This window comes from Neopsephotus bourkii, unplaced genomic scaffold (genome assembly GCF_033783945.1).
Source record: "Neopsephotus bourkii isolate Nb327-2 ecotype Australia unplaced genomic scaffold, CSIRO-AGI_Nbou_v1 NB_1735, whole genome shotgun sequence".
Lineage (NCBI taxonomy): Eukaryota > Metazoa > Chordata > Aves > Psittaciformes > Psittacidae > Neopsephotus > Neopsephotus bourkii.
In genome coordinates this window covers 293,703-321,102 of record NW_026902209.1, presented here as the reverse complement: position 1 = coordinate 321,102, position 27,400 = coordinate 293,703, and the positions used below count along the sequence as shown (strand labels likewise).

The following is a 27,400-nucleotide window of genomic DNA, read 5'->3' as shown; positions in this document are numbered from 1 at the left end:
TTTAGGTTTTATGGAGCGAGTCTTCAGCACCAATCCTGCTGGTGGTCTTTCTCCTTCTTCTCAAGTGAATAGTTCCATTTGCTTTAATGAGTCTCACGTGTAACTAAGCAGATACTCTTAATGCAGCCCAAGTTACAGTGTGCCAAGTTTGTCCCTGTTTGCAGCCCATTCGCTTTTACACTTTATTAATGGTGTAATTATTCAAATGCTGTTGAAATGAAGCTGATGGCTGTGTTTGAGGTACGAAGCTGCAGGAGCGGTGTGTGCTTGTTCAAACGGCCGGGTTCGGGCTCCGGCTGTCTGCACACCAGGTAGACGGGGCCTGTTCGGGGGAAGCTCAACAGCAGTTTAATCGTATGTACTTTAGCTGATAAGTCTAATTCAGGAAATGATAAATTGCCGGACACCTAATTTGTTTGCAGATAAAAAGTGAGAGACTATTTTATAATGAGTTGATCTGTGTACCCAGCCTGGTTTTTTAACCTTGGGTGAATAATAGGCATTTAGCATTAATTTAGCTCTACTGGATCAAGTAGCCTGTGGGCATATACCTGAACACAGCTCGTTTGTAGTTACGGTGTTGGTCGCTGTTTAGGTGTGTTAGTGCTAGTGTGGCCTTGGCTTTCAGAGAGTGACGGTTGTGCTGGAATTCACGTTTTGGAGGCAAACTGAGGGCAGGTGTTTCAGGGTGTGTTTCTGAAGGGCCACCGCCGTCTCGGGTAGCCCGTGGCTTGTTTGCTGGTGGAGCTGTAGAGCTGTTCTGCCATCGCTGTGTGCCGGGGCAGGGAGTGCCTGCACACAGCACGGCAGTGGCCGAGGGGCAGCGGTGCTTCCACTGCTTTGGCTGTGCTGTGTCCCCACATCCCCAGGCAGGACCCCAACAGTCCTGGAGCCATCTCTTCAGTGGGCTGGGGCTGGGGCACCCTCCACTCTGGATGCAGCCGCTCTCCTGGTCTGGCTGTGGTGCGAGGCCGCTGGGCCGCCCAGGCCCCACCGTTTCCTATCCCAGCCTTTTCTGGTTGGAGCCTGAAACTTCCCTGTGATGAAAATGGATCCACGTGAGGCGTCCCCGTGCAGTGCCAACAGCAGAGCTCATGGGGAACCAGCACCTTCCTGCCCGGAGCTGCTGCACCTTCGCTGCGTTTCCCCCCAGTGGAGCGCGGCAGCTGATAGACTCCATTTCACTGATGGCAAACTGGTGTGTGCCCTTGATGGTCAGGTTTATAAATATGTAGAATATGTTTTAATTGTTGTTAGCAAAACAGGCAGGTAGTCAATAATCCCGGGCGTGACAAACCCGCTGTTGACACACGGCACAGCCAAAAAGCCTGGCAGGAGATAAGGGCTTCCTGTCAGCGGTGCCCCGTGCCAATTAATATTCAGACATTGTCATGTTTGATGATAAATGAATTCCTTGAACTATATTGATATAGTAGGTTAAACATTGAAAAAGTTGGGTTGAACTTTGGCTTTAAATATTCATTAAAGCTAATTATGGATTTTATGACTACATGAATTACAGTTTCTGTGTCATCATTGGCAATTTATTTTAGATATATTTAAAGCAATCTTTATATATTAACTATCACATTTAGTGAGGTAATGCAGTAAATGTTTACTCTGCACAGCAATTAAACTTTTATTCAGGTATTTCCTTTGTGCATTAAATCTCCACAGCTGAAATGACGTACTTTAAAAAGAGATCATGTCATCTAGCCCTTGAAAAAGATACAGCTGTTTAAATCTTGAGACTTCTGTGGCAGGATCTCCGTATGAGCGAAGGAATGGTGCTTCTGTCAGTGCCACATGCGGAATCCGTCAGAACCAGTTTGTTTAGCTTACCATCGGTACCAGTTTTTCCAGATAAGTCTTTTGGCATGGAATAGCAAAAGAAATTACCAGTCTCGTACCAAGGATCATTCTGGAACCTAATTAAAGACAGTGAACGTTCATCTTCAGTCTGCTGACAGGGAGAAGACACCTGGGTTTTGTTTCCATAGTAGGTTTGGGGGAGATGCAAAGCTCTTCTCATGTGTGAGCTGTAGGCCAGGTGTTGCTCCCAGTCTCTGCAGGGCGTTTCTGTGTGTGGATGCGGGGAGAGCAGTCAGGTACTTCAGTCAGTCCTGGCAAAGGCATTTTGATGGTAGCAGTATTGCCATGAGAGAATCCCCTGGCCTTTGCATGGGGCTCCCGAACGTTTCTGTGAGGGCCATTCTCACAGAAGCTTTCACAAGCTGGGATGTGTTTGATATTGACAGTGACACTGACAGTGGCTGTGAAATGGAAAGAGTTTGTAGTTCATAAAGGAAGTGTTCCCTGGTCTACCTGTAGGGTTTTGTGTGTAGGTCTGTGTGTGTGAAGCTACTTGGCTTTAGGAGTCTTAAAGCAAAGTTATTTAGTTACAGTTTTCAGGGGAGACAGAAGAATAATCGCAGTCAGTTTTGGCATTCTTGTCCATTTCTAAGCTATTTGGCAAGCCAACAATATCTGTTGTTCATGGCTGTCCTATCTGGCTTTTCACTGTGATGCTTTCTGCTATTTTCATTAGGTTGTACAGATACACATAGATATATATTCATGACTATTTACAATGCTTAAACTCCTCTCTGAAGCAAAATTTGGATACATTTAAATAGAAGCATCAGCAGTGACTGTGTGGTATTTCCTCGCAGCCAGGGCTATGACTCTGAATCATGTATGTGCTTACGGGAGCAGCCCAGCGGCTCGAGTTCTAGTGAAGCGCTTTCTGTTCGGTCAGCTCCTGGCTTTCCTGGGAGGGTTGAAAGCCATGTGGCTGGTTGGTCCATCCGGAGAAATGCACATGTGGTCCCTGTGCAGGCTGTGCTGACCTCCCTTAACTTTTAGAAGCTTCTGGAACTGCTGAGTGCAGGGTGATTGTGGTGCGCTCACAGACCCACAGGCTGGCAGCAAGTGAAGAACTTCCTGATTGGAACCTAACTGTGACTATTTATCCATCACTGTGATGGATCTGCTGAAATCCAGTTTCCTTGACTAGTCTGTGTTTGCAGACAACTTGGAATAGGGAGCAGAGGCAGCTGCGGCTGCTGCTGTTGCTTCCACTGCTCAGCCATGACGTGCACAGCAGAGCACACACCATCTCCAGTGCTGGTGCAGTACCACTACAATTCCTGCCTGCAGGAGCTGGTCACTCCTTGTCTGAGCGTCAGCCTCAGAAATGAGGTTCAGTGTTGGCAGATTTGCTGATTCCCTGGCCTGCAATCACTAGTGTAGATGTAGCAGAAGTCAAGAAAGTAAAGTATGATGCATAACGTGACCTCTGAGGTTTTGTTTTAGTGAAAGCACATGCTTACAAATGGCATAGAATTTGTGTGGACAGCAGAATTAATCAATCTCAGCAACCCTTAAAGTGGAACAAATAATAGTTTTCTTTCTTTACATTTGAAATTTTTGGAAGTTGAACTGTTTGGGGGGGTTTCTAATTTGCAGTGGGTTTCTGTATTGTGTTACTTGGACACCATGTACTGCTGCTGTACATGCCACTACGTCTGTTTCCAAAGAATCTTAAAATTGTAAATAAGAAAATAAAGCAAAGTTCTAGACTTTGAATCACTGTCATTTAACTTTATTGTTAAACTGTCTTTTTATGAGAAATAAGTTGAATTAACATAAGCTCTGCAACAAAAGGGCCAAAGCATCAGGCTCTGAAAGAAAGCTTCTTGTTTCTTACAGTTCTCCGTGGTAGGCAGTGAGTTGTAACTGCACTCACCGCTGTTACAAGTTAACATTTATGTACATAGACCTGATTAACTCTGTAACAATGCGGAAGATCCTGATAACCGCAATTTCCGTTCCATTATAGTTCTGCTGCTTTTCAATGGAGTGTTTACAAATACCCAGTCAAAGCCTATCTTAATGTTAGTAGTATCAGTTCCTGAAACCCTGCAGCGCTATTTAACCACTATCAGAGATTCTTTGTGCAGTTAATTGACGCTCAGTGCTACAAATGCAGCCTATCAAACAGGCTTTTGCTCCATAATTATAAAAATAACATAAAGAAAAAAGAAATAAAATAGTTCTTAAAAATAACATTAAAGTGTAAGCAATCAATCCGTGAGCAAATCAGGATGCTCAGAAATAAACTTGTAGCTTGAGCACAAGTGGCAGTGCTATTTTTAATGGAATCATGGCATCCAAATAGAAGTTTTTAGAGCATCTTGTTTATTCTTGGTTTTGAATCACAGAATCCCAGCTTGGTTTCTGTTGGAAGGGACCTTAAATCTCATCCAGTGTCAACCCCTGCCACGGGCAGGGACCCCTTCCACTGGAGCAGCTTGCTCCAAGCCCCTGTGTCCAACCTGGCCTTGAGCACTGCCAGGGATGGGGCAGCCACAGCTTCTCTGGGCACCCTGTGCCAGCGCCTCAGCACCCTCACAGGGAAGAGCTTCTGCCTAAGAGCTCAGCTCGGTCTCCCCTCGGGCAGGTTCAAGCCATTCCCCTTGGCCTGTCCCTGCAGGCCCTTGTCCAAAGCCTCTTTTCAGCTTTCTTCTTTAGGCACTAGGAGCTGTAACATTTGCTGAACTGGCCCCATGTTGCTGGCATAGCCCAGGATTTCCCATTCCAGATCCCATTTTCATTTGCTTTTACATTTCTCAGACTTGAAGCGCTGGGGATGGTATTTTCCAGGTGCTTGCCAAGACTCATTTTTAATTCTTTTGAAGTCCATGGAAGGAGCTGAAATAAAGCTGTATTCTTACACTGAGCTCTTAGAGTAATACATTAGTAGTAGTAGTAGTGGTGGTGGTGGTGGTGGTGGTGGTATTATCATTGTCATTATTGTAATACTGAGCCAGGTTGGATGGGGCTTGGAGCTTTAAGGTCCCCTCCAACCCAGACCATTCGAAGATTCTATCAATACTATATGACAGTGTTACCTCTATAGATGTCAGATTTGGCCCTGTGCATTGAAGAAAGAGATGGACTGACTTAGAAGAATTTAGAAAATGTAGGAGAGGGGAGAATGATTCAAATCTAGAGCACATAACTTTAATGCCCTCTATTAAGTTAATAATAGCTTCTGATAAGCAGAGTAATGATATTTAATTAGATTTTATAACTGAGAACTCATCCAGCTGTTTGTACTTTTTTTGCAATATAGATATATATATATAATTCAGATTATTTGCATTTGATATAATACTTAGGTTGTCGGCTTTTCTCTGAGGTCAGATCTGTAAATAAATAAGCAGGTAAGAGCTAAGGTGTGGTGTCTTTCCACTCAGATTTACTTTTCTTATGATTAAACACACTGATTTCAGTAGAAGAAAACCTGTGGGCACATAAAATGCCTGGATGCTGGGAATACAGGGTGCTTGCGCAGGAGATGAAATTCTGTGCTGCAGATCCACATGAGGAGATGCCAGCTTGAGCAGCTCTTATGAACCCAGTCGCCGTCTCCACCTTCACCAGTCCACATGAAGGTCCCGCAGCTAAGCCTGTGTTCTAAGCCCATCCCAGGCCCCTGGCTGTCATCAGCCTCACTGTAACTTGTTTTATCAAGGAGAATTCTGGAAAGAACTTCCTTCCATCTGTGTTTTTCCTTGATGCATGGAGCAGTGCCTTTGTGCACCCACAGGAACAGGCACTTCGAACACAGGACTGGCTGCCTTTCTACTAACTGTAAAGTTGTGATTGTGTGTATTTTTCTTTCTTGGTTTTAACTGAGGGATTTGTAAGTGAGTTTAGGAAAGTTATTTTCATTGAGTTTTACCTGTAGCTTGCATGTGACTTTGAGGGGCAAAGTGTACTTTTCTCTACCAGAAGAGTCTCTGTCCCCATATTGCTATTTAAGAATAATCTGGGTTTTCAGTCTCTTTGAAGAAAGCCAGAGCATAGGGCAAGTTTCTCTCGAGGAAGAAGTGGTTTCTGTTGCTTGTGCCAGTTTCTTGAGTTTGGAATTAAATAGCAGGTGGCGATGATTTTGTCTTGTGTCAGGATTTATTTGTCCTGGCTGTGTCCTGCTGGGATGTTAGCCTCGAGTCCTCCACAGCAGTGTCCTGCATTTGCCTACTTGCCTCCTCCACGTTAAGAAGAAGAAACCCTCAGAGGTGAAGGAAGCTGGCTGGGAGTCAGGCAGCATGCTCGTCAGTTCCATGCGTGACAGTGTTTGCTGGTGGGTGCACCAGTTTGTCAGGGAGATGGGCAGGACCTCATGGTTGTGCTTTGACAAATGAGCGGTGTCTAATCTCTGGATGTGCAGCGTCTCATAAATAATGCAGCAGCCCTGAACTGGCACACGGGTCTGCCTGAGAGGAGTGAAAGACAAAATGAAACTAAATCATCCTTTTTGTTTAGCGTATCGCTGCTTTTGTACTTCTCAATAAGGGTTTATCTAGTGGCAGGCTGCCTTTTTTTCCCTTCAACTTCTGTTGAGTGCATCAGATGTATTTAAAGGTTCGTCAAGTTCTCATTTAAAATGTATGTGTTTTTATATTCCAATATAAAGTCTGTTGCAATGCTTTTTCATTTCTCACTTGACTTTCCTTTACTCTCTTCTCATATGTAATTTCCCTCTTGCTACCTGGAGGATATTATGTGACTGTGAAGAAGTAGAAATAAGCAGCAAGCTCATGGCACATATAGGTGACATCCTGACAAGGCTGCCAGGACACAAGTGGAGCCGGGATGGGGGTGTCCTGGCCGGAACCCCCCAGGTCCATGGAGTGTCTCTGCAGAAGGAGCAGGGCTCAGTGCTGGGGGGATGTGAAGGAGTGGGAAGGCAGAGGATTGTCCCTGTTCAGGGAATCTTGTAAGCTTCAGGACAAGTTAGAACTCGGGCTGTGCTGGAGGTTGTGGCAGCCTCTTCTGCCCATGTGTTAGGTGCAGGTTGGACGGCTGTGTATCAGGCATGGCTGGAATTTGTAACGTGCAAACCCTGGAAAATGTTCTGGTGGAGGAACAGTCCTCCCCGTGATAATGGGGTTGTCTTTCCAGGCTGCCCTTGTGTGTGTCTCAACACATCTGGCTAAAACATGCGGGTCTGGGATGCACTGGGTGGTGCTGCTGGACCCAGTGAGGGGAGCCCAGCACTTCCTGGCGGGGTGAGCCTGCAGCCTTTCCTCAGCAGCCTCTGCAGGGGCTGCACTGGCATTTCACCTCAGTGTTTGAGACCCACCTTGAGGCTGGATGGTCTCTTGCACTTCAGATCTTCAGTTCTCCATTCTACCAGTGTAAGACACTGATTGCCACAAGCATTATTGTCACACTGCCGTGATGTGTGTGTCTGCACCATGATCCGGTCACAGCTGAGCTCCCTCAGGCCCTCTGTGAACCCAGCCCCAGCAGTCTGACAGTGGGTACACAGCAAATGCGGGATGCAGTTATTTGGAGTTATTTCCTCTATCTCGTGGGGTCCTAAAATCAATGGTGGGCCGACTGCTGTTCTTGCCAGCCAGCCAGCCAGCACATCCCAATCAGTCTCAGGTCCCCATTGGGACCCAAGTGCTTGTGCAGCTAAGGGGTATGCTTAGGTAGCACCCCAAACAAAGGTGCTTGCTCTAATAATCACTGAACCCTCAAATGGTTTGGCCTGGAAGGGACCTTAAACTCATCCATTTCCAACCCCTGCCACGGGCAGGGACACCTTCCACCCCAGCAGCTTGCTCCAAGCCCCGTCCAACCTGGCCTTGAATAATGAATTGTTGAGGGTTAAGATCTCAGAAACCTTCAGAAACTAGGAAAGTACTGAAGTATTTGTAAGGGAGAAGTACTAATATTCTGCTGAATATGAGTTGATTTTGGTATGCTTTTAAAACGGATTTGCTGAGATGGGAGTTTATTTCTGAAGACAGTCGAGATTACTGCTATGCTGAGATGCTTCACTCAGTTATGGACTATCCTTTAAAACTGTAACAGAATTCCATAGCTGGATTAGGTTGTTGTTTTGACAAACACTGAAGAGAATAGCTGCGGAGGAGGAGATGAGCAGAAGGAGTCGTGCATCCTGTCTAAATCCCAACTAGGAACATGCAGTAATTTGTTTTCGGTAGTAACTCAGATATTTCATGTATTGTTGCGGGCGCTGAACTCTGCTCATGCTGATGCTTAGAGAAACACCAGTTCTGCCAGTGTCAAGAAACTTACCGTGTATTCAAACATCTCAGCCCCTCTGCTCCTTGTATACCAAGCATACAAGTCACCTGTATATTCTTTCTCTTTGGGTCAGTGAACCCTGAGAAAACACCCACCTCTGTGGCTTCTCTGATGCCAGTAGCAACCACTGCTCTGTACTGCTCAGTGTCATAATACATCCAACAGTTACCAGCATGGAAAGCTGTACAAGTGGCACAAATATTCCCAACGCTTCCGTTAGGTTTGAAGTGTTGCTGCCCTGCAGCTGGCAAAGGCACTGACACTGCACAGCATGGGAGGATGGAAAATCTGTGCCTGACTCTCAAACGTTCTTGAATCTCTCACACGTCTCTTGTTTCTGTCCTGCAGTCTCCAAAAGCATTCGTTTTGCATGAAAGTGAACCGGAACTTGTCAGGCTTCTTTTATACAGGAATTGTGGGGATGCGTTGGGTGTTTGGAAAGGGATTGTCTGTATTGTGGATTGCATCTGCCCACTGGTATTTCTACCAGTCCACCTGGGAATCCTGCCCTTACTGAGTTCAGTCAGCTGCCAGGGATCTTCTGTACAGTGGCTTATGAAGCTTCAGAGAAGCAGCAAAGGAAATGAATATTTGTATAGATCTTAGAAAATGTGAACTATTTATTAGTCTTTAATTTCTATGGGTTTGGTTGGTTGGGTGGTTGGGTTTCACTTGGAAAGCACGATGCTTCGGGGGGTTTAGTTGGCCAAAGTCAATATTTTATAATCTCTGGTTGTTTTTGCAGGCTCTAGGAAGTTTTTACTTTCTTCATGAATCTTTGAAAAACATCTACCAGTTTGATTTTAAAGGTAAGTGAAGGAACTGCATGTTGGTTGTTGCTGTTTATACATCAAGGCAGCCTTTCTGATGGTAGCTCCTAGCAGTGGTTTCCAGGATGTGTGGGCTCCTCTCTGATGCATGCGAGTCCCCTGACAACAGACAGGACTTTTCATACCTTTTATAGCACTCACAGGAGAAGTCAATGAACCGGCCACGGGTTGAACACTGGTGCATTAATCATTCCCAGACAGATGGACCTTTGGATCCATAGAGATCCCTGATGATTTCAGAAGAACTCTGAATGGCCACAAGGTTCTTCCCTCTAGATCAGATATAAGACCAAGACCTTAAATGTCCAGCTGTGATGGTCATTTTGCAAAGCAGCTGAGGTAGATTTATGGCTTAAATTACTTCGGAGCAGTGCAGGTCAGTAGGAGGGTGTCATTGTTTCTAACCCACATTGATCAGGCAGGTTGGAGGTCTTGCTAAATCTCCAAAGTTTAAAAGGAATGCTAGGCTATGGGCATTAAATATTGGAAAGCTCATAGAAAATTATTGAATGCTTCCAGGGGTGTATGTAGAAAAGATTATATAAAATTTATGTTATTTCAGTGGAGAACTGTCTGTATATTAAATACAAAACCCTTCTGAGCTTCATTTAGCTTACTGAGCTGAATCACATTAATACTACATCCAGCATCCCATTAATTTGAGACACTGCTGCAATGGTGGTAACTACGGAGTGAACTGATTGTCTTAATTACAGAGATTCATTAGTTTTGTTCTCAGTAGAGACAGATTATCTCTGACTGTGTAATTGAGGGTACAGGGTCTTCCTTCCCCTCAATGCTTGAACAGTGGTTCTATGTATTTAGCAACTCAGGATTCAGCCAGCATAACTCCTCCTGTCACCACTGGTTTCAGTGCAGAAGGAAACTTCTGGCTGTATTTTAGACAGTTTGGAGTAGATTTTATTTCTGAGAGATCATAATGGAGAACTCAGTGGTGATGCAGGGACTTCTAATACAAGGTGTGGGAGAAAGACAGTCTTTCCCCCACGCCAGTGCAGGTTTGCAGGAACTAAGGGATGACAGTGCTATCAGCTGAACTGGGTGCAGGGTAGAAATACTGGAGGCAGCTGGCATTGCAGCTGAAGTTGTGGGTCTGAGGTGCTGTCTCTGGACTGACCAGCCTGCTGCTCCACTAGTAGTAGTTTATTCATTGTGCCACATGAAGGCTTTGAGTATCAGTGACATGAGAACTGCATCTGCACACCCAGTTCCTGAGCCCACAGCTTCATCCCACTCGTTCTGCTCAGAATTCCACCTAAAGTTCCCTCTGACCAGTCACAGGGGAGCGCTGCTCTAGTGACACCTGAGAGAGGGAAGTGACAAGTGGTTTAGGAAAAGAGGAGTTTTCTGGGTTTGTTAACTGTTGATGTACACCCTATTCACCACTCTATAGCTTTTAAGAGAAAACGTAAGGAAAAAGTGAGGAAATGAAAGGAAAAAGTATAGGGGAAAATAATTGATGTTATATTGTCAATATTGGAATCAGTATAAAAAAAGAAGCAGATACTTGTTCCAGAAAATAAATACTTTAAATTCTCAGTGTCCTGTTTTGCCTGGCAAGCCTGAGCAAGGCCAGACAGGCTGTGAGCTGCACATCAAGAGGTGTTGGGCCAAGTCATGGCTTGAAAAGAGCAAACTCTTGATAAAAACCCAAGGAAGCGGCGGATCCTGTTGTAAGTCACCCACTGCCTCTTAGTGCAGAGCAGAATCAGTCTCCCCAGGCAGTGTTTGTAAAATACGAGCTTGAAGGCTCCCATCTTTCAGGGGAAGTGTAAAAGTTGCCTCTTCTCTCACGACTATTGACATTTTCACAGTGTAATAAGCCCTTAAATCAGAGGGAAAATCCAAACAGTTACAAACATTCTCTGCACAAAAATCGTTATGAAATTCTGGTTCTACTCAAAAGCATGCAAAGAATGGATGTTTATCCACAATTTGATGTTCCCAGAACATGACTGTGTGTTTTCACTGCAGAGTTGGATGTGAATAATACAGTCTTGGGGGGGGGCGGGGGAAAAGATTGCTTTTTAATTCTCAGAAAAATTATTTGAGTTTTAAAATGAGAACAATTTTCTCCTACAGCCCCACATACAGTGGGGGCTACAGTGCAGGTGGTCCTGGACTGTTTTTACAGTGGTCAGAGGCCCAAATGTTTGCTTACAATTAATGTCTTGACAAGCCACGTGTTCTGAAGGGCCCTCATCCAGCAGCAGGGTTTGCTGGCCTGGGCCAGGTTTCATCCACTGCTTTGACTGGCAGAAAGAATCTCATTTTCCATGGTTTGGAATCAGAAATAGTGCACAGGTATCTTTATTTGGAGAAGACATGGCGTGTAAATGAATCACTGGGTTGTAGTTAGCTATGATGTCAACACAGGGTGATGGTGAAGGGCCTCCTCTCTGCCAAGTGCTGCCTTTTACTTAGGTTCTCACAGCAGGCACCCTTGGTCCTTCCAGTTTTGCCAAATGTGTTCTGTATCCTGAATGACATTGGGATCGTTTTGATGACACTGTTAAACTTCTTGAAAGAGGCACATCCATCCATGACCTACTGAGAATGATGCCACATGAGTTTGTCAGAGTATTTGTTTAACTTTCCTGTGGGAGCCAGACCTCAAAGGGATCAGCACATAAAAAATGACCCTTCCCCGCTCCCCCCCAAAGATATCCAGCTGCATCACAGTAAATGCTTCCTTGGATTATGTAAAACACTTTAGCTAGATGACTCCAAGTGACAAGGTTTTCTATTGCTTGGTATTTCCACCAGATATCCAGTAGAACTGGACAGTTCAGGACTCCTGGTGATAATAGTTGTTCTGGAGTTTTTCTCTTACATGTTCCTAGTCAGGCTCGATTTGGTTGGGTTGTTCCAGCTTAGTTGTAGCTGTAAGATAGCTGCCAAATTCCTGTGCCAGAAGAGTTAGGTAAAGGAAGTCAGGTTCTTTCCTGTAGACATGCCCATACCTTGCCCTGATCAGGAGAGGCCAAGTACAAAGTGGATCGAGAAGAACCTCTTGTTCATGAGCTGTATAGATTCATATATCAACTGTTATTGCTCAAGAGTCCATGCTCCTTCTGTCTGTGATGTGCTCCTTAAGGACTTTGGAAAGTGCTGGGCTTTACCACTGAGTCTCTTTGACAAACCCAGCACCTGTTCCAGCTTTCATGCACACGTTGGCCTGTGCTGACAGCCAGGAATGGATCATCCGGAGGAGGTGGGTGGCTACAGGGTCACCGAGCAGCCAGTATGGGATTTGAATGGACTGAGTCCAGCTCATCTCCTCCATATGCCCAGAGCAAGATACTTTTACCTTCTTGGTTTGAAATAATCTGATCAGAACTGGTGCAGAGGCCTAGTATCAGTGAAGGCCATTCAAAAATAAGATGTTATTTTACTCTAAGTGACTACACAAATCATTGAGACTTGGCTGAGCTGCATGTGTAAGCACAGGACATTCCAGAAGGAAATCAGGAGAAGAAGGACGCTTCTTGTCTGATCTTTCTGTTTATCTGATATTGGTTTTTAATCACCCAGCTGAAACCTGGAGGTTTCTGGTACTGGCTGTGCTTGACCAGGTTGACCTGGCTGGTGTGTCACAGGAGGGCTGTGCTGCATCACACCGCGCTCACTCTGGTGCAGTGGCTGCTCCTGAACGCAGCAGAGACCCAGGCAACATCCTCTGGTGGCAGCCAGCAGGCAGTGGCACCTCAGGATTTCAGAGCTTGACAACCGTTCCTCAGAGGTTCTGTTCATGTCTGAGCCGAGCTGGAGTTGTAGGCATTTACATCAGTATGAATAGCCAGACTTTTTCAGCATCTTGCTCAGTGAGAAGATCCTGGGCAGGAAGCTGCCCAGCAAAATAACATGTTAAGTAGAAAATTGACGTCCTTTTTTAATCTGGTTTCCCCTGGCTGTCTCTGAATTCCATTGGTGTCTCCATTTCTGGGTGAGGATGTAACAGAAATTTCTATTTTTCCTGTTCTAGACCACTCAGTAAACCACTTGGGTTTGGCCCAGCGTATTCTCTGCTACTCTTTTGTCCCTGAGGGAAAGTGTTCAGTCTGTTCGTGTAACCGCAGAATCCCAGCGCCTCAGCACTCTCACAGGAAGAGCTTCTGCCTAAGAGCTCAGCTCAGTCTCCCCTCGGGCAGGTTCAAGCCATTCCCCTTGGCCTGTCCCTACAGGCCCTTGCCCAAAGCCCCTCTCCAGGTTTCCTGTAGGCCCCCTTTAGGCACGGGAGCTGCTCTAAGCTTTCCCTGGAGCTCTGTATGAGAACTTTTTCCATGTTTCTTGTTTCGTCTCAGGACATTGCAGTATTTAACGATTCAGTTGGTGGCTGGAGGATGTCACCTCTCTTTTCAGAGACAAGTGTTAATAAAAACCAGTCTACCTCAGATCCGTTCCACAAGAGGAATGGGCTGCTCAGCTTGTGGTCAACTCATCCTTCGTTAGGAGCTCCACCAGCATTACAGAGTCAGTTCTGGAGTCAGCACCACACTAGAGGCCACAGCCTGCCCAGCAGACAGCTCAAGTGTGGCCAAACACAAAGTGAACAATGATTGTCAATATTGATGATTTAAAGGAAAAGGCAGAAAGCGAGATAACCTAAATTAATAAGTACTTGTTGGATGGGTTAAAGATGTGATTAATAGTGTGATACATATGTGCATCAGTTGATGTTCAGGTAGGTGGACTTAAAACCTGAAAACAGGAGTTGCTGGATGAAACATACAGATTATCACTGCTCAGAAGTAACATTCTGTGCCTGAATGTGTTTTGCATTAATTAATTTCCCTGTCAATCACCCAGCATGGATTGCTGGATGCTGGCTGAGGACACAAACAGGCATTGCCTGGAAGAACCATGACAAAAAGTTTGAGTGCAAGGGTGTGCAGAGACCTGGCTTGTAATTACAGCTGCAGCGCTGTACAGTGCTCTGGGAAGTAAAACATCAGACCTGTGACAGTCTCACCTCGAGAGGTCTGAAGCAGAGGCACCAGTTTGTATGTGCTCAGTGGGCTCTCTTTTTAACTCCACAACAGCTCAGTGCTTGTGTATTTTGGCCGAGGCCCTGCCACCTCTTTCGCAGATGCCACTGCTTTGACAAGGAGCGCTGTAAGTTGCCCATGATGCTAAAGATAAGTCTGTTAATTTTGGGTTTTTGTCTCTTCCTAGCTAAGAAGTATAAAAAGGTTACTGGGAAAGAAATCTACTCTGACACTTTAGAAAGCACGCCCATGCTGGAAAAAGAGAAGTTTCCACAGGATTATTTCCCTGAGGTATGTGCAACCCGCGGAGTGTGCCCAAATACTCGGTTTCTTCCTGACTTGGTCTGGTGACTTGAGCAGCTACTCCCAGTAGAACCGAGCCTTGGGTTTTTATTTGTTTGTCAGTTTCTTGTCACCTATAATGTGTGTTTTAAGTCATTGCATGGATTTACCCAAGTCAAATGGAGTTCTCTGTGTAGTAGGAAACCCTTGTGAGGGATGGAGACAGTAATGAAAAGGCCTGTTTGTGCATTTAAAACCAAAGGAATGGCCCACAGTGCCAACTGCAAGTCCATTTCAGGGAGAATTAATCCTTGGCAGGGGGAGACCCAACTCTGAATGGGTTCCATTTGTATTCAGCCACCCCAGGATCATGGCTGGAGCGATGCTGGTTCCTGTTTGGTACAGTGAGGAATCACTGCAGTCCTGCCAGCCTGTGGGAAAAGGGGCTCCTTACTGGTGCAAGAGTTCACCTGCCTTACAACATATTGGTGTGTTCATATGGCACTGCCCTGGTACCCCCTGGTTTTGTTGTTCTCATAAGAACTGAGGAGTGTGATGGTGAAGATGAAGGTCTTGTCAAATCCAGCAGCACTGAGGGCTTCCTTCAACTGCCCCTGCAAGTGCAGCTGCACATGCAAACACAGTCTTTGCCAGCAGTTCTCTTCTTTGATGATCACTTTTATTTGCTCATTTTTAATTTCTTAAGAACATCTATCAGTGATTACAAGCCAAGTCAATAGATCTGTGGAATTTGTTTTGCATTTGTGCATCAAACAGGCATCTTACTGCTTTAGTACAAGGGAGAGCTAAATAAGCTCTAAAAATAAATCTAGAGTGTGTTAATATCCACAGAGCCATTTCCATAGTGCATGCCCACTTGGGAGAGCGTCGATGGGTAATTACGGGGCACATGGCATGTAGGTTATGCTTTTCTGTGATACTGAATTATTTCTGTATCTCCGTGCTGGAAGGGAAGCTCCTTTGCCATAATTTTACTATCTTTTACCTCCTGTGAATAAACAGCTTTAATACTGCTATGAATTGTTCCATCATTTTGAAGGCCTTTCAGGCAGTTACTCAGCTATTTGTTTTTCTCCTCCATCAGCAGTAAGCTCTAAGCTGAAGCACTGTGGGTGATTGACAGCAGGGTAGGAAACGAACAGCACCACTGAATGATTCGATTGTAATACTGAGAACGGTGAACAGCAACAGGCCAAATTATGGATTGCTCACTGGTACCAGGGAGAATGATTCCCGTTGTTATTTCCCTGCTGTTGTTTCATCATCAGACCGGCAAATGTGTAACTTGCTCGGCATCATTCGTTACGCCCCTTACATGAGCAGCTCCTCACAGTCTCTTGGAGACGTGGCTGAGTCCAGTGGCTCTCTCACACTGCTGTGCAGGGATCATGTTTGTTTCCTGCTCAGGGATCAGGTGTTCCCACATTGACACCTGGAGCAGTCACTCCCGTATTCAGCGCACTCTGCAGTGCTGCTTTAGCTGCAGGGCTGTGAGGTTCAGAGCCCAAGAAGCGTCTAAAAGAAGAACTTAAAGCACTGGCACAGGGTGCCCAGAGAAGCTGTGGCTGCCCCATCCCTGGCAGTGCTCAAGGCCAGGTTGGACACAGGGGCTTGGAGCAAGCTGCTCTAGCAGAAGGTGTCCCTACCCGTGGCAGGGTTGGGACTGGATGAGTTTTAAGGCCCCTTCCAACCCAAACCGATCTGTGATTCTATGATTCCATGAATACACGTTTTTATTTTTAAAGCTAAAATTAATCATGCTATTTTCTTCCTCAAGAAGTGTTGGTAATAATGATGTTAATTCAAAGATTACAAAACAATGTCTAGGATGAAAACTTCTGTTGAAAGCATGAGCAGCGTATCTCCAAACGTCACATTTACATGCTCTTGTGTGTTTTAGCCACTTCTCATATCACATGTACAATGTTTTGTGTGAGAAATGGTTTAAGACTGATTTCTTTTCTTTTTATTACTGCTGCTTAAGGATGATCTAAAAGTAATTACAATGATTGAGGCATAATGCAATTCAAAATAATTACAGCCCACTGCATATAAAACTAACAAAACTTTCTGTCTTGATTTATGGCTCCCCTTGGCTAGGCATGAGACTCAAATGATGCCTCTGGGAGCAACACTCCAGATAATGTTAGGCCATTTAAAAAAAAGCAGATTTGTGTAGTCTATCAGGCCTGAGTAATTTTTTTTCCCCATAGTGAGAAATTGGTTGTTATCATAGATCACAGATACTGCTCAAAGCTCTTGTGAAAGATGAATTAATTTCACTAATGCTTTAATGCAAACCTTTCATGGAGAAGGCTGTATGGTGATAACCTTACTGCGGTCTCTCCTTTCTCAATGATGATTTATGTTGTCTTTTAGTAGATGAAACTGGCTGTATTCACAATCCATCTGCTGGCTAAAGGAATCCTATTAACAGAGAATCTGAGAAGAGACTTAATACTGTAAGGTGAAAGATGTGGTACCCCCTTTCTGGGACATGCAGTAGAAATTTTTTCTCCTATTTTAAAATGTAGATACCTCTCTGCGAGTGTACAGATGATCTATATCAGCTCTGTCTGGTTTTATGCTGCCTTACTGATGGTGGAGCAGCTAGTGACTATTTGTTAAACTGAAAATAAAGATCGTGGCTTTGAAATGTGCAAGGAGAATTTTCTCTTTCTCCTTCCCAAGCTATCATTCTTTCAGTTCTGTTTCCAAACAGCTTGTTTTTCCAAATACTGTATTTGGAAATATTAAAGCACATCAGTGATCCAAAAGACATACTACATATGTTGTTCAGCTGCAGTGTGTATCTAAGGTGAAGGATGATGTTTTTGTATTTAACATGTTAAACAGTGGTTCGACTACTGGGCTGTATTAGTCCGGAGCCTACAAACCTTTGTATTCTTAACGTGAAGTAGACAAATTGGGTTGGAACTAGGCGATCTTAAGGTCTTTTCCAACCCTAACCATTCTGTGATCCTGTGAAATTATCAATAAATGAATTATTTATTGAAGTTAAAGGGATTAAGTAAGAGTGTTCAAGTTATGAGTAAAGCTAATTTACAGGTTGGTGTGGGGAAATACACAAGCTGCACAACAAAAGCAGTATCATTCTGTGTTACAGAGGCATAGGTGTCCTTGCTTGATTCAGCCTAGGCAGGGTGATTGTCCTGGGCTTAGCAGTAGCAGTCAGCTACCAAGAAAGAGAAAAATGACTGCTACTGCTAAACCCAGGACAGTGATATTCTCCAACAAGAGCTGAAGTACCTCCTCAGTCATCTGTGATGGCTTTTGCTTGGCCAAGTGAAAGGCCTAAACCGTCATGTTTCCATCCACCACTGCTACTCTTGCAACTACTTTAAGTCATATGCGCCACCAGTAATGTAATGTGGCTGTATAGAGAAGAGCTAAAGAAAATCTTAATTGGAAGACAGACTGGTGACATGCTCAGTTAGGCTTATCCTGTCCATAGCAGGACACTCCTTGTGACATCCCAGTTTGTCATTTTGGGACAAGCGATGGAACCTCCTGTTGGCAGTGCTGTGTCATGTTATCACCTTCATAGTGTAAACCTTATTGCTGTAATTATCTCCCTATAAAGGGTATTTTATAAAACAGGGTTTGTAATGAGACTTTGTGTTCTCAGAAGGAGTGAAATGAGCTCCAGAGTCACTGTCATATGTAGGGTTGGGCAGCTAAAATTTAGGTCCATTGTCTGTACTCTTGTCAAAATACAAGACGAAGAAAGAAGGAGCCTTGTGAAACAGAAGCAAGCTCTGGCAGTGGATGTGGGAACAGGCAGGTGTCTGTGGTGCACTGGCACACACAAACCATTATTCCAGCAGTTTCTGGCAATGATGTAGATCATTGCACCTCAGGGGCAGGGCTGGACCCTCAGACCTCACACTCTGCTCTGCATCCCCTTCATCCCCTTGCTCCTTCGTGGTTGTCTGGCAGGTGAAGAAGGGGCCCCTGAACCTCTGTCCCACCACGTGAGTACTGGTACAGTTGCTTCCACGGGCCTTCTGATGCTCCACATGCTCAACTTTCTTACCTTGACGTTTCTTTCAAATGTTGTGTGATTGTTGTATTTCTTACAAAGCTTACAGAGAAGGAATTGGGTATTGCTGCTGGTTGGCTGCTCCACTGGTGACATGTATAGGAAGAAGCTGTCAGCAATAACAGTTTGCATGTCCCATGGTTTGGTATGCAAAAATAAGTGGAGCAAGTATAGGTTTTATCAGATATCTCTTATGTTTGCCTATGTCATGCACAGATACTTAAATGTTTTCTTCCAGTAGGTAGAGTCTTTACTAAATTCTTCATACTGTATTTTCTCATAAATAAAGGGTAATGAAAGCATTATGTGAAAAAGCAAATTATCAATTAAATAATGACACTCCATAATAGACTTTGCCATTAGATAGATTGACTTCATGTCCTTCAGCTCTCACGATACATTTTTTGATGAGCGCCATAGATACTTTCATTTGCAGACTCTTAAATTTATGTAATGACTTCTAAAAATCTTTAGCAGTAAAAACATGACTGGTGGTGCTGTTACAATGCTTGATGGTGTTCGGAGGCTGGATTGGGTTTGAGTTCTCCATGTCCTGCGTGTTACTCTGAAATACAGGGAAATCAGAAGGGCACTTTGGGTGGTTTGTATACATAATAAACTCTCCAGTTCTGTGCAGTGATCTAAGGAAAGAAAGGAAGTGATTTTGGGGCAGGAACTACGTTCTGCATGGGTTTTGTGGGTAGCTGTCGTAACACACGCTCCTTTCCCTGGCTACTTAAAAACCGAGGATCTGTGAGTCCATGGAACGCAGGTTCCTGTGTGTGGCTTGGAGGAGGGGTTGTTCCCACCACAGTGACACCAGCCTCTTGATGCTGAATGTTCTTGGTGCCTCAGTTGTTCTGGCTGCTCACGTGCAAGATTTCAGGTCTTCCTCTGGACGGGGGTGTTCCTTTAAGGAGCTGCAATTACACTGCAGTCATTGCCACTTGAATATGTCTTTCCTTCGTGCCCCTGCTTTGTATGGTTGAATAAACCCTTGCTGGGTCACTGTTTAATTTGATATGGTCTCTCAGTAAAATGATGGAGAAAAGATGAATTAAGGCTCTGTGCTAGTCATTATCAATCATGGTTTGTGTGCATTACTTATTGCTCACAGTGCTTTTTGACATTAGCCCTCTATAACCTCTCTCTTCATGTTAATGTTGTCTGGAGGTCCTTTTACCCGATGTAGCAGAGGTTATTTATGTAGGTGGTGTTTCTAGGGGGTTTTAAAAGGTCAGCACCATCTCCTGAGAGACTCTATTCACAAAGAAAAGGCTGGTGGAATGTAACTACAAGTTTTCAAATTGTATTCTTTAAAAAAACATTCTGTGTTTAAGGACTAATAATAGAGAGGTGTCAGAATTTTGGTTATGCTGTTAAAGTTTTGACAAAATAGCCTGTAATACATCCTGCCTCCCTTGAAGCCATAGGTGCAGTGGGTGGGTGAGGAACACCAGGCTTCAGTAAGAAATTCTGTATTTGCCATGCCATGAAACACTGACTGTGTTGCAACCTTTTAATCAGCTTGTATCTGTGTGGGCTTGTGTGAAACCGAGCAAGGCAGCAGTGCTGGTATCAGGTGTATTTACACAGGTCTTGTTTGTGTTGGTGGGGTCGTCAGTGCAGAACCAAAGTGCTGTGGGATGGCTGCTGGAGAAGGCGATGGTGACTGACAATGGCACTCCCAGTCTCATAGACACTGGTTGCACAAAACCTGAAGCTAACTGTGTGTGTGTGAGCTGTGGCAGCAGGCAGGGCGCAGCAGAGAAGGGGATCTGGCTGGCAGCATTGCAAGGCTCCTCACTGCCAGCAGAAAGGAGAGTTCCTGAGGGCTGGGAACACACAAATATCCCAAGCTGTTCTTGTGAAGGGGCCCAGGTGGCCTCTTCTCAGGCCTGGGTAGGTGATGGAGCAGATCTGCCTGGATGACCAATTGCATGGACAAAGGGGAGCGCTGTGGATGTCTGCAGACTGGTTTGGGTTGGAATGGACCTTACAGGTCAACTAGTTCCAAATCACTGCCACCTTCCACTAGAGCAGCTTGCTCCAAGCCCCATCCAACTTGGCCTTGAACACTGCCAGGGATAGGGCAGCCACAGCTTCTCTGAACAAAACTTGTTCTAGCAAGGCCTTTGATGCAGTCTCTCACAGCATCCTTGTAACCCAGTTGGTGAAATGTACCAGGTAGGTGGATGGAAAGTTGGCCAGCCACCAGGCTCACAGGGTGGTGAACACAGTCCAGCTGGCAGCGGGTTGCTGGTGGTGTTTCTCAGGGGTCCATGCTGGGTTCTGTAGTATTCCACGCCTCTGTTAACAGTGTGCACACCAGGATGGAACACACGCTCAGCTTCGCAGGGGGTGTCAAGCTGCGGGAGCAGTCAGTGTGCTGGGGCAGGGATGCTGTTCAGAGGGACTTCAACAGGCTGGGTAAATGGTCTGACAGGAGACTCAGGGAGTTCAGCAAAGATTAGTGCCAAGCCTTGTCCCTGGGGATAGAATAACCTCATACAGTGGTACAGGCTGGAGGTGACTACTCAGAAAACAGAACAGGAGCTAGACCTTGTTGGATAGCAACTTGAACATGAGCCAGGAGTCTACTTTGATAGCAAAGGAGGCCAGCAGCATCTCAGGCTGTGTTAGGTTCCAGGAAGAGACAACTCCATCTATCTGGCACCCTGAGGCCACATCACATCTCCAGTGTCTTCTTCTGGAGCCCCTGTACGAGACAGATGTGGGCAAACTCTGGAGCAAGCAATAGCAGAGGCACCTCTGGGGCTGGAGCACAGGATGTGGGAGGAGAAGCCAGAGAGCCCATGCCAGGAGAGGGGGAGATGGGCTGCTGGCTGCAGTGGCCAACTGATGGCTCTTGAGGGATGGGGCCTGGCAACTCTGGGTGGTGAACAGGGACAGGACAAGGGCAGCAGTCATCGGCTGCAGCAAGGGAAGATGTCACTAGATCTGGAAAGAGATTTCACCATGAGGGTAAACAGCAGGAGAGGGGCCCAGATAGGTTGTGGAATTGCTGTCCTTGGAGATGCTCAAAGCTCAGCTGGATATGGCTCTAAGCAGCATGATCCAGTTGGTCCTGGTTTAACATTACATCTTTTAAAGTACCTGCTGTGTTGCCAAAGAGGAGAAAAGCAGATGAAAACTGACAGCTTGATTCAAGCCGTTCTCTTGGGCTTTGACATAGATTTGGACTGTGTGATTTTAAGTTCTATGTAGTGTGCTCCAGTAATTAAAAGTTCAATATAGTTATTTTTAAGACTAAAATGACAGAGCACCTGTTTTTGGTTGGAATTGGTTTTAAGCCAGTTTTGAATGGTTTTAGCAGTGAAACTTTTTCACTGTTCTGTTTCTGAATAAATGTGGGCTTTTTGCCAAATCTCAGCCTGTGGCTGTGCTGTCACGAGTGTCACAGAAACTGTGAACAGGAGAGACCGTATTGGATTATGGCATCTGTAGTTCAGCCAAGAAGGCAGCGTGCTGGGAACTGCAGTGTGGCCGCCCTCAGGCAGTGCTCAGCAGTGAGCAGATCCACTGCTGGACTTACTGGGGAGGTTCTTTTTCAGTGCTGATACTAAAAATACTCCCAGTCGAGTAGATATTCGTTCACAGGCACCACAGGGGATTTCTCACTGCAGCTGCAGTTCAGGAAAAGTCAGCAGTTGTGCTCTCCTCAAACAAGTAAAACGGATTTGTGTGAATTAGTTCCCTGAACGCAGCCATCAGATGGATCTCAGAGGAGTGAACCATTAGGAGTTCCTCCCTGAACACGACCTTCTTAGACTTAGGCCAGTGTACTTGCTTCCAAAAGCCCATGTTCTTAAAAGACCTAAGAACCTATAGACACCGACAAACAGCTAATGTTCCTTACTAAATATCTCAGAAACATCTATTCCGCCGTATGTCCATCTGTGGTTACAGAACTGCTGCCGTCAGGCCCCAGGAGATCTGGGGGTGGAGGTGTAAACTTGAGTGTGCTTGGAAGAGAAGTCCCTTTACTCCGTAAAACCTTTCTGCGTTTAGGAGGGATTTTCTCCTTTTGTTTATAGGAAATCTTTACATTTGGCTGAACGTGTATTTTGTTAATTTATCTTATTCCATAGAATCATTTAGGTTGGAAAAGAACTTTAAGATTATTCTCTCTTAATGTATGTCCTGTGAGCTACTGAAAGCCAGCTCTAAGTAGAATCATAGGTTCAGAGTAGCTGGGTTGGAAGGGACCTTGAAGCTCATCCGGCTCCAAGCCCCTGTGTCCATCCTGGCCTTGAGCACTGCCAGGGATGGGGCAGCCACAGCTTCTCTGGGCACCCTGTGCCAGCGCCTCAGCACCCTCACAGGGAAGAGCTTCTGCCTAAGAGCTCAGCTCAGTCTCCCCTCGGGCAGGTTCAAGCCATTCCCCTTGGCCTGTCCTTTTTGCTTTCAGGCTTTCAATAAGCTTTTATTTATTCGGTAAATAAACCCTTCAGAACCTTCATAAGCCATGTTTTGAGTGCAAGAACCCCAGCGGGAAATGGACCCTGGTAATGAAGAGGTGTTATATCTGGTTGGTCTTGATGGTGGTTACCATGCTGGTGCCTGAAAAAGGAGGCAGGGGGGAACCAGCATCTGAAGGGTGCTGAGAAAACAGCCCATGTAGGTGCTGCGAGGCACTTCACTACCCCAGCAGTGGCTGTGCCTGCACAGTGTGCATGGGGAGGTGGGTAAGTGCCTCAGGAGGATGATACCCCTGAGCAGGGGCTGCTCCACTCCAGCTGGCACTTCATAAGTGCTGCATCTTTGCTGCAGAATCACTGGCATCGTTCCTTAGGCCTGTCGGGTGTGGTATTCATTACCAGAGAACATGAGCGTAGCCCCACATCCATTGTTAACCGTGAATAAATAGGATGCAGAATCATGTCTTTTTGTGGGAGGTTGTAATTCATGGCAGTGGCTTAGGAGTGGTGCTGGAAAAATCCTTTTGCTGTATCATAAGTGCCATATGTTGGCACGAGCTGATTTGTGGCCTGCTCGCGGCTGTTGCAGTTTTGATAAATGTAATGTTTTACCATTATTTAAATTCCCCTTAACTTTTATAGAAGTATTGGGTGGGTTGGCTCAGCAGGAGAAATGGCTCTCTAGCACATCTCATTCATTTTAATTTGATGTAAATCTCTGCTGGCAGTTTACAGTCCAGGTAAAATTACAAAGAAGCCAAGATATTTGTGCATAGGCAGGAAGAATTTGCTGGTTTAGGCTGAGCAGAACTATGGCTGTGAAGCTTTCTTAATTGGCTGTCTTTCATCTACAAACTACTACCAGGGCTTATATTAATTTTACATGTAAGTGTATAAGTGCTGCAGGGCCAAGAATATAAAATCATTCCAGGATTTAGAAGAGACACAGTGTATGTTTCATTGTACCTCGGTCTGCGTGTCGTGCACATTAGTTACAGGGTATGGATAACTTTGGTTTATTTTGTTCTCTGTGTAAATACATTCCACTTTTCCAGTAATCCTTTGCTTCAGGTGACTGATTCTTATTTGCTTATTTTTCAGTGCAAGTGGTCCAGAAAAGGTTTCATTCGAACAAGGTGGTGTATTACTGATTGGTAAGTTGCATCTTTAAGTTATTTCTGCTTTGGTGTATGTTATGTATGTTTTTGTTAACAGCCATTTCAAAGAGGTATTCATATGTATAGATTGGTCTGTTCATAGAACAGATTGCTTCCAAAACAGTTGCCTTGCTTTATTATTTATTGGACACATCACGCTCAGTAAGTTGTGATGGTGCACAGCAAAAAGTGATGTTACTGTTCACATGTATGTGCAGTGAGTGGGGGATAACTCAGGACATAAGCAACCTCTCAATCAAGCACAGTCAGAAACCTTGGTGTCTGTTGCCAGCTCCACAGGAGCCAGCATGGAGCTAAAGCTCACACCTGACACAGCTGAGGCTGAGGTGTACACAGCCCTCACCTCTTGAAGAATGAGATTGTTCTCCATGCACTCCTAAAGCCAGCACTTTAAGCCCAGTCCAGTTTCCACTGAAGTCAGTGGAGGGACACTACCTTTAGTGTGCAGCTTTTACAACCAGTTCCTGCTATGGTACTTCTAGTGGAACAGAACTTTTAATTTGTTGTATTCAGGTTGGGATTCACATTTTGAAGTCAAGGCATGGTGCTGCTCAGTGTGAGGTTCCTTAGTGGCATCCTAAGGTAGAACGACGCAGCTGGCAGCCCAGTGCAGGGTGGGATGGAGAGAGAGCAGGCTGCAGCACACCCTTTGTATGTGTGTTATAGTCACCTAAATATATGTGAATGTTCAACATCCTTCCCTTCCTCCTGTGGTTGTTTCATTTCTTAGAATCCTAAGTTTGATTTGGAGGCCTGATGAGTGTTCACAGGGGCTGCCTGCTGAGTGCTGAGCAGTGCTCTTGCTGCTTTGCATTGGCATCTGTATTAGATTAAGCAAACAGCCTGTGAGAAAAGAACAAGCATCAGGTTTTCTCCCTTTGCAGACTCATGACCCACAGGCAGGCAGCTCTGGGAGAACGTCGGTTCCTGGTAATGTGATTCCAGCAGTAGAGATCTGCAGAAGTGGGCGTTTAGCACCAGTTGCTGATCTGGCCTTTGCTCCTATACCATGACTTTTCCAGGCCCTGTCTCTCCTGTCCTCTTGGATTCCCTCTTTGCAGAAAAATAAAGTTATGAATTTATTTGTAGGCCTTTCCAAGAAAAAGCAGCTCTTAGAGATACATGTAAAGGAAAAGTTCTCTTGCAGGTTGATATTACAAATGATAATTCCTGGAAGGAGAGTGTAGTTGGCTGTTCTGATCAGATACTGTACTCTGCTTATGGCTCCTAAGGGCACACTGGGGAGATAGGAGCGAGGAGGCTCCCAGCTCTTTCTGTGAGCTGTGTGTGGTAGTTCTGCATCTGGAGTAGTCTGTGGTTATGATCCACATGGTCCAACGACATCTCAGATGCTCCTAAGGAGAAGTGAACCATTTCTGGAGCAGGAAAGTGAAATATTATGGCAAATGCAGAGGGCTGGAAAATACACCTGCCCCTGGTGTGAGTGCGCAGTGTGTCTGTCTGTGATGTGATATGATGAGGGCTCAAATCCTGCCTATGCATGTGCACATCAGCAAAGTTCCAGCCATTTTGATGCTCCTGACTTGTGACTGATGCATTTCTACATGCTGATAGTTAATAAAAATACAGGCAGGAGAGAATGCTCCTGTGTGAACCCTTGAGGGGCTGTGAATTTCCCTGCACATCCTCACAGAGTGTACCTTGTGCCAAATCCAGAGAGCTTCCAACAGCCCCCAAAAGTGACCTTAAGAGATTTCAGAGAAGAGTCCCCTGTCCTCCTCTGTGATTCAGTGACCTGAGTCCCTCTGTGCATCCAGATTTGTCACCTTGTTATTCTTATCTTTATTAGCTGTTCTTAGCTTATCTGTACCTGTTATGAGCTTATCTTTAGTGTGGATGAAGAACTAAAGAATCTTGGGGCACTCAGAGATTTCATTTTATCAAACAGTGAGAGTGCTACATAACCACGTGCTGCACTTCATTTTGCCTTTGTTTTCAGTGTCTGGAATATAAGGGGGTGGCATTTATTTCTATTCCAGTAGTTCTTAGTGTTATGTGTTAATAGGTGCATGGTAGTGCCCTGAATGCATTACTGTCTTCAATATTATTTACACACATAGTTTATATTTGGTAGGGTGTGGACTAGAGAATACATTTATAAATGTAGGTACGGCATCACCCTGGGAATGTTGGCAAGTACATCAGAAGCCAGAATCAGCAGTCAAAATTGGTTTGATGTTTTAAAGGAAGCAAGATTGCAAGCTTACAGTCAGGGAAGTGCCAAGCATTGCACTTTGAGAGGAGAGTTCAGATGCACAAACACACTATTGGGAGTAACTGACTCATAGTGGCTAACCTATAGTGTAGAATAGGATCAAGGGAGGAGCTGTAGAATATGGCTGATGATTACATTAGTGAGTTGAGAATGGTGGGAGTGTTTCAGTAAGAGCTGGAAGGAGCCTCCTCTGCAGGCTGGTTGCTGGCTGTCTCCCCTGCAGAAAGGGCAGGAGGAAATTGGTGTCATTACTTGTCAAGACAAGCGCTGCCATGAAAGTTTGAATGTAAGGACCGGGGAGTTGTCGGTGGAAGGTATCACGGTGCCTGGAAGAGCAGCTCTCAGCTGACAAGTGTTGCTGTGGCCATCAGCCTTGCTTCCAGAAGTGTCAGACAGGAAAACCAAGAACCCGCTCAGGGCAGCTGACATGGCTCCTTTGCCCTTGGAGCATGCCTGTGCTGCCAAGCGCAGGAACAGAACTGAAGCATGCTTGAACAGAGAGCTTTAAACCAGCCCAGTATGTCCACCCCTGTGTCCTGCCTAAAAATGTCACTGAGACTGGACTTGGTCAGTGCTGTGGCACTTTCATTTTGCTTCCATTCTTCCCATAATGTCTTTTCTTATTTAAGTGCTGGCAACTTTCATGGAATCACATAACCCCAGCCTGGTTTGTGTTGGAAGGGACCTTAAAGCTCACCCAGCTCCAACCCCTGCCACGGGCAGGGACCCCTTCCACTGGAGCAGCTTGCTCCAAGCCCCTGTGTCCAACCTGGCCTTGAGCACTGCCAGGGATGGGGCAGCCACAGCTTCTCTGGGCTCCCTGTGCCAGCGCCTCAGCACCCTCACAGCGAAGAGCTTCTGCCTTAGATCTAACCGGAACTTCCCCTTTAAAAGAAGTTTAAAGATATATATTTATACCGGAGACATTTTTTACCCTTGGCATTCTAGTGTAGTAGTTATTATCAGTGCGCATGGAATCTACCCAAAATGTATTTATTGAAACAGTAACCACAACTGTGCCCTCAAAGTCAAGTGCAGCAGCTTTTATAACACAGCAGTATTATGCATGTGGGAGCTGATGGGGCATCCCACTTCCTGCAGGTGCTCAGGGACCTCCTTTCCAAAATACAGTGTTGTCAGTGCTGTTCCCTAAGTATCCCTTTTGGAGGTTCAGTCCCTCAAGGCAGGAATTGCTGCATGGACCAGTTG

At 45.3% G+C, this 27,400-nt stretch overlaps 1 protein-coding gene across 2 annotated transcripts in view; it reads left to right on the top strand.

Moving 5' to 3' along the window:
- The window catches only part of INPP5A (inositol polyphosphate-5-phosphatase A), a 206,314-nt gene that overhangs the window by 96,700 nt on the left and 82,214 nt on the right, over positions 1–27,400 (top strand). For both annotated transcript variants that reach the window (XM_061376768.1, XM_061376767.1), the window contains exons 5-7: positions 8,876–8,939; positions 14,157–14,260; positions 23,879–23,931. In XM_061376768.1, the coding sequence (XP_061232752.1) occupies positions 8,876–8,939; positions 14,157–14,260; positions 23,879–23,931 (221 nt within the window). The remainder of the gene's footprint in view (positions 1–8,875; positions 8,940–14,156; positions 14,261–23,878; positions 23,932–27,400) is intronic.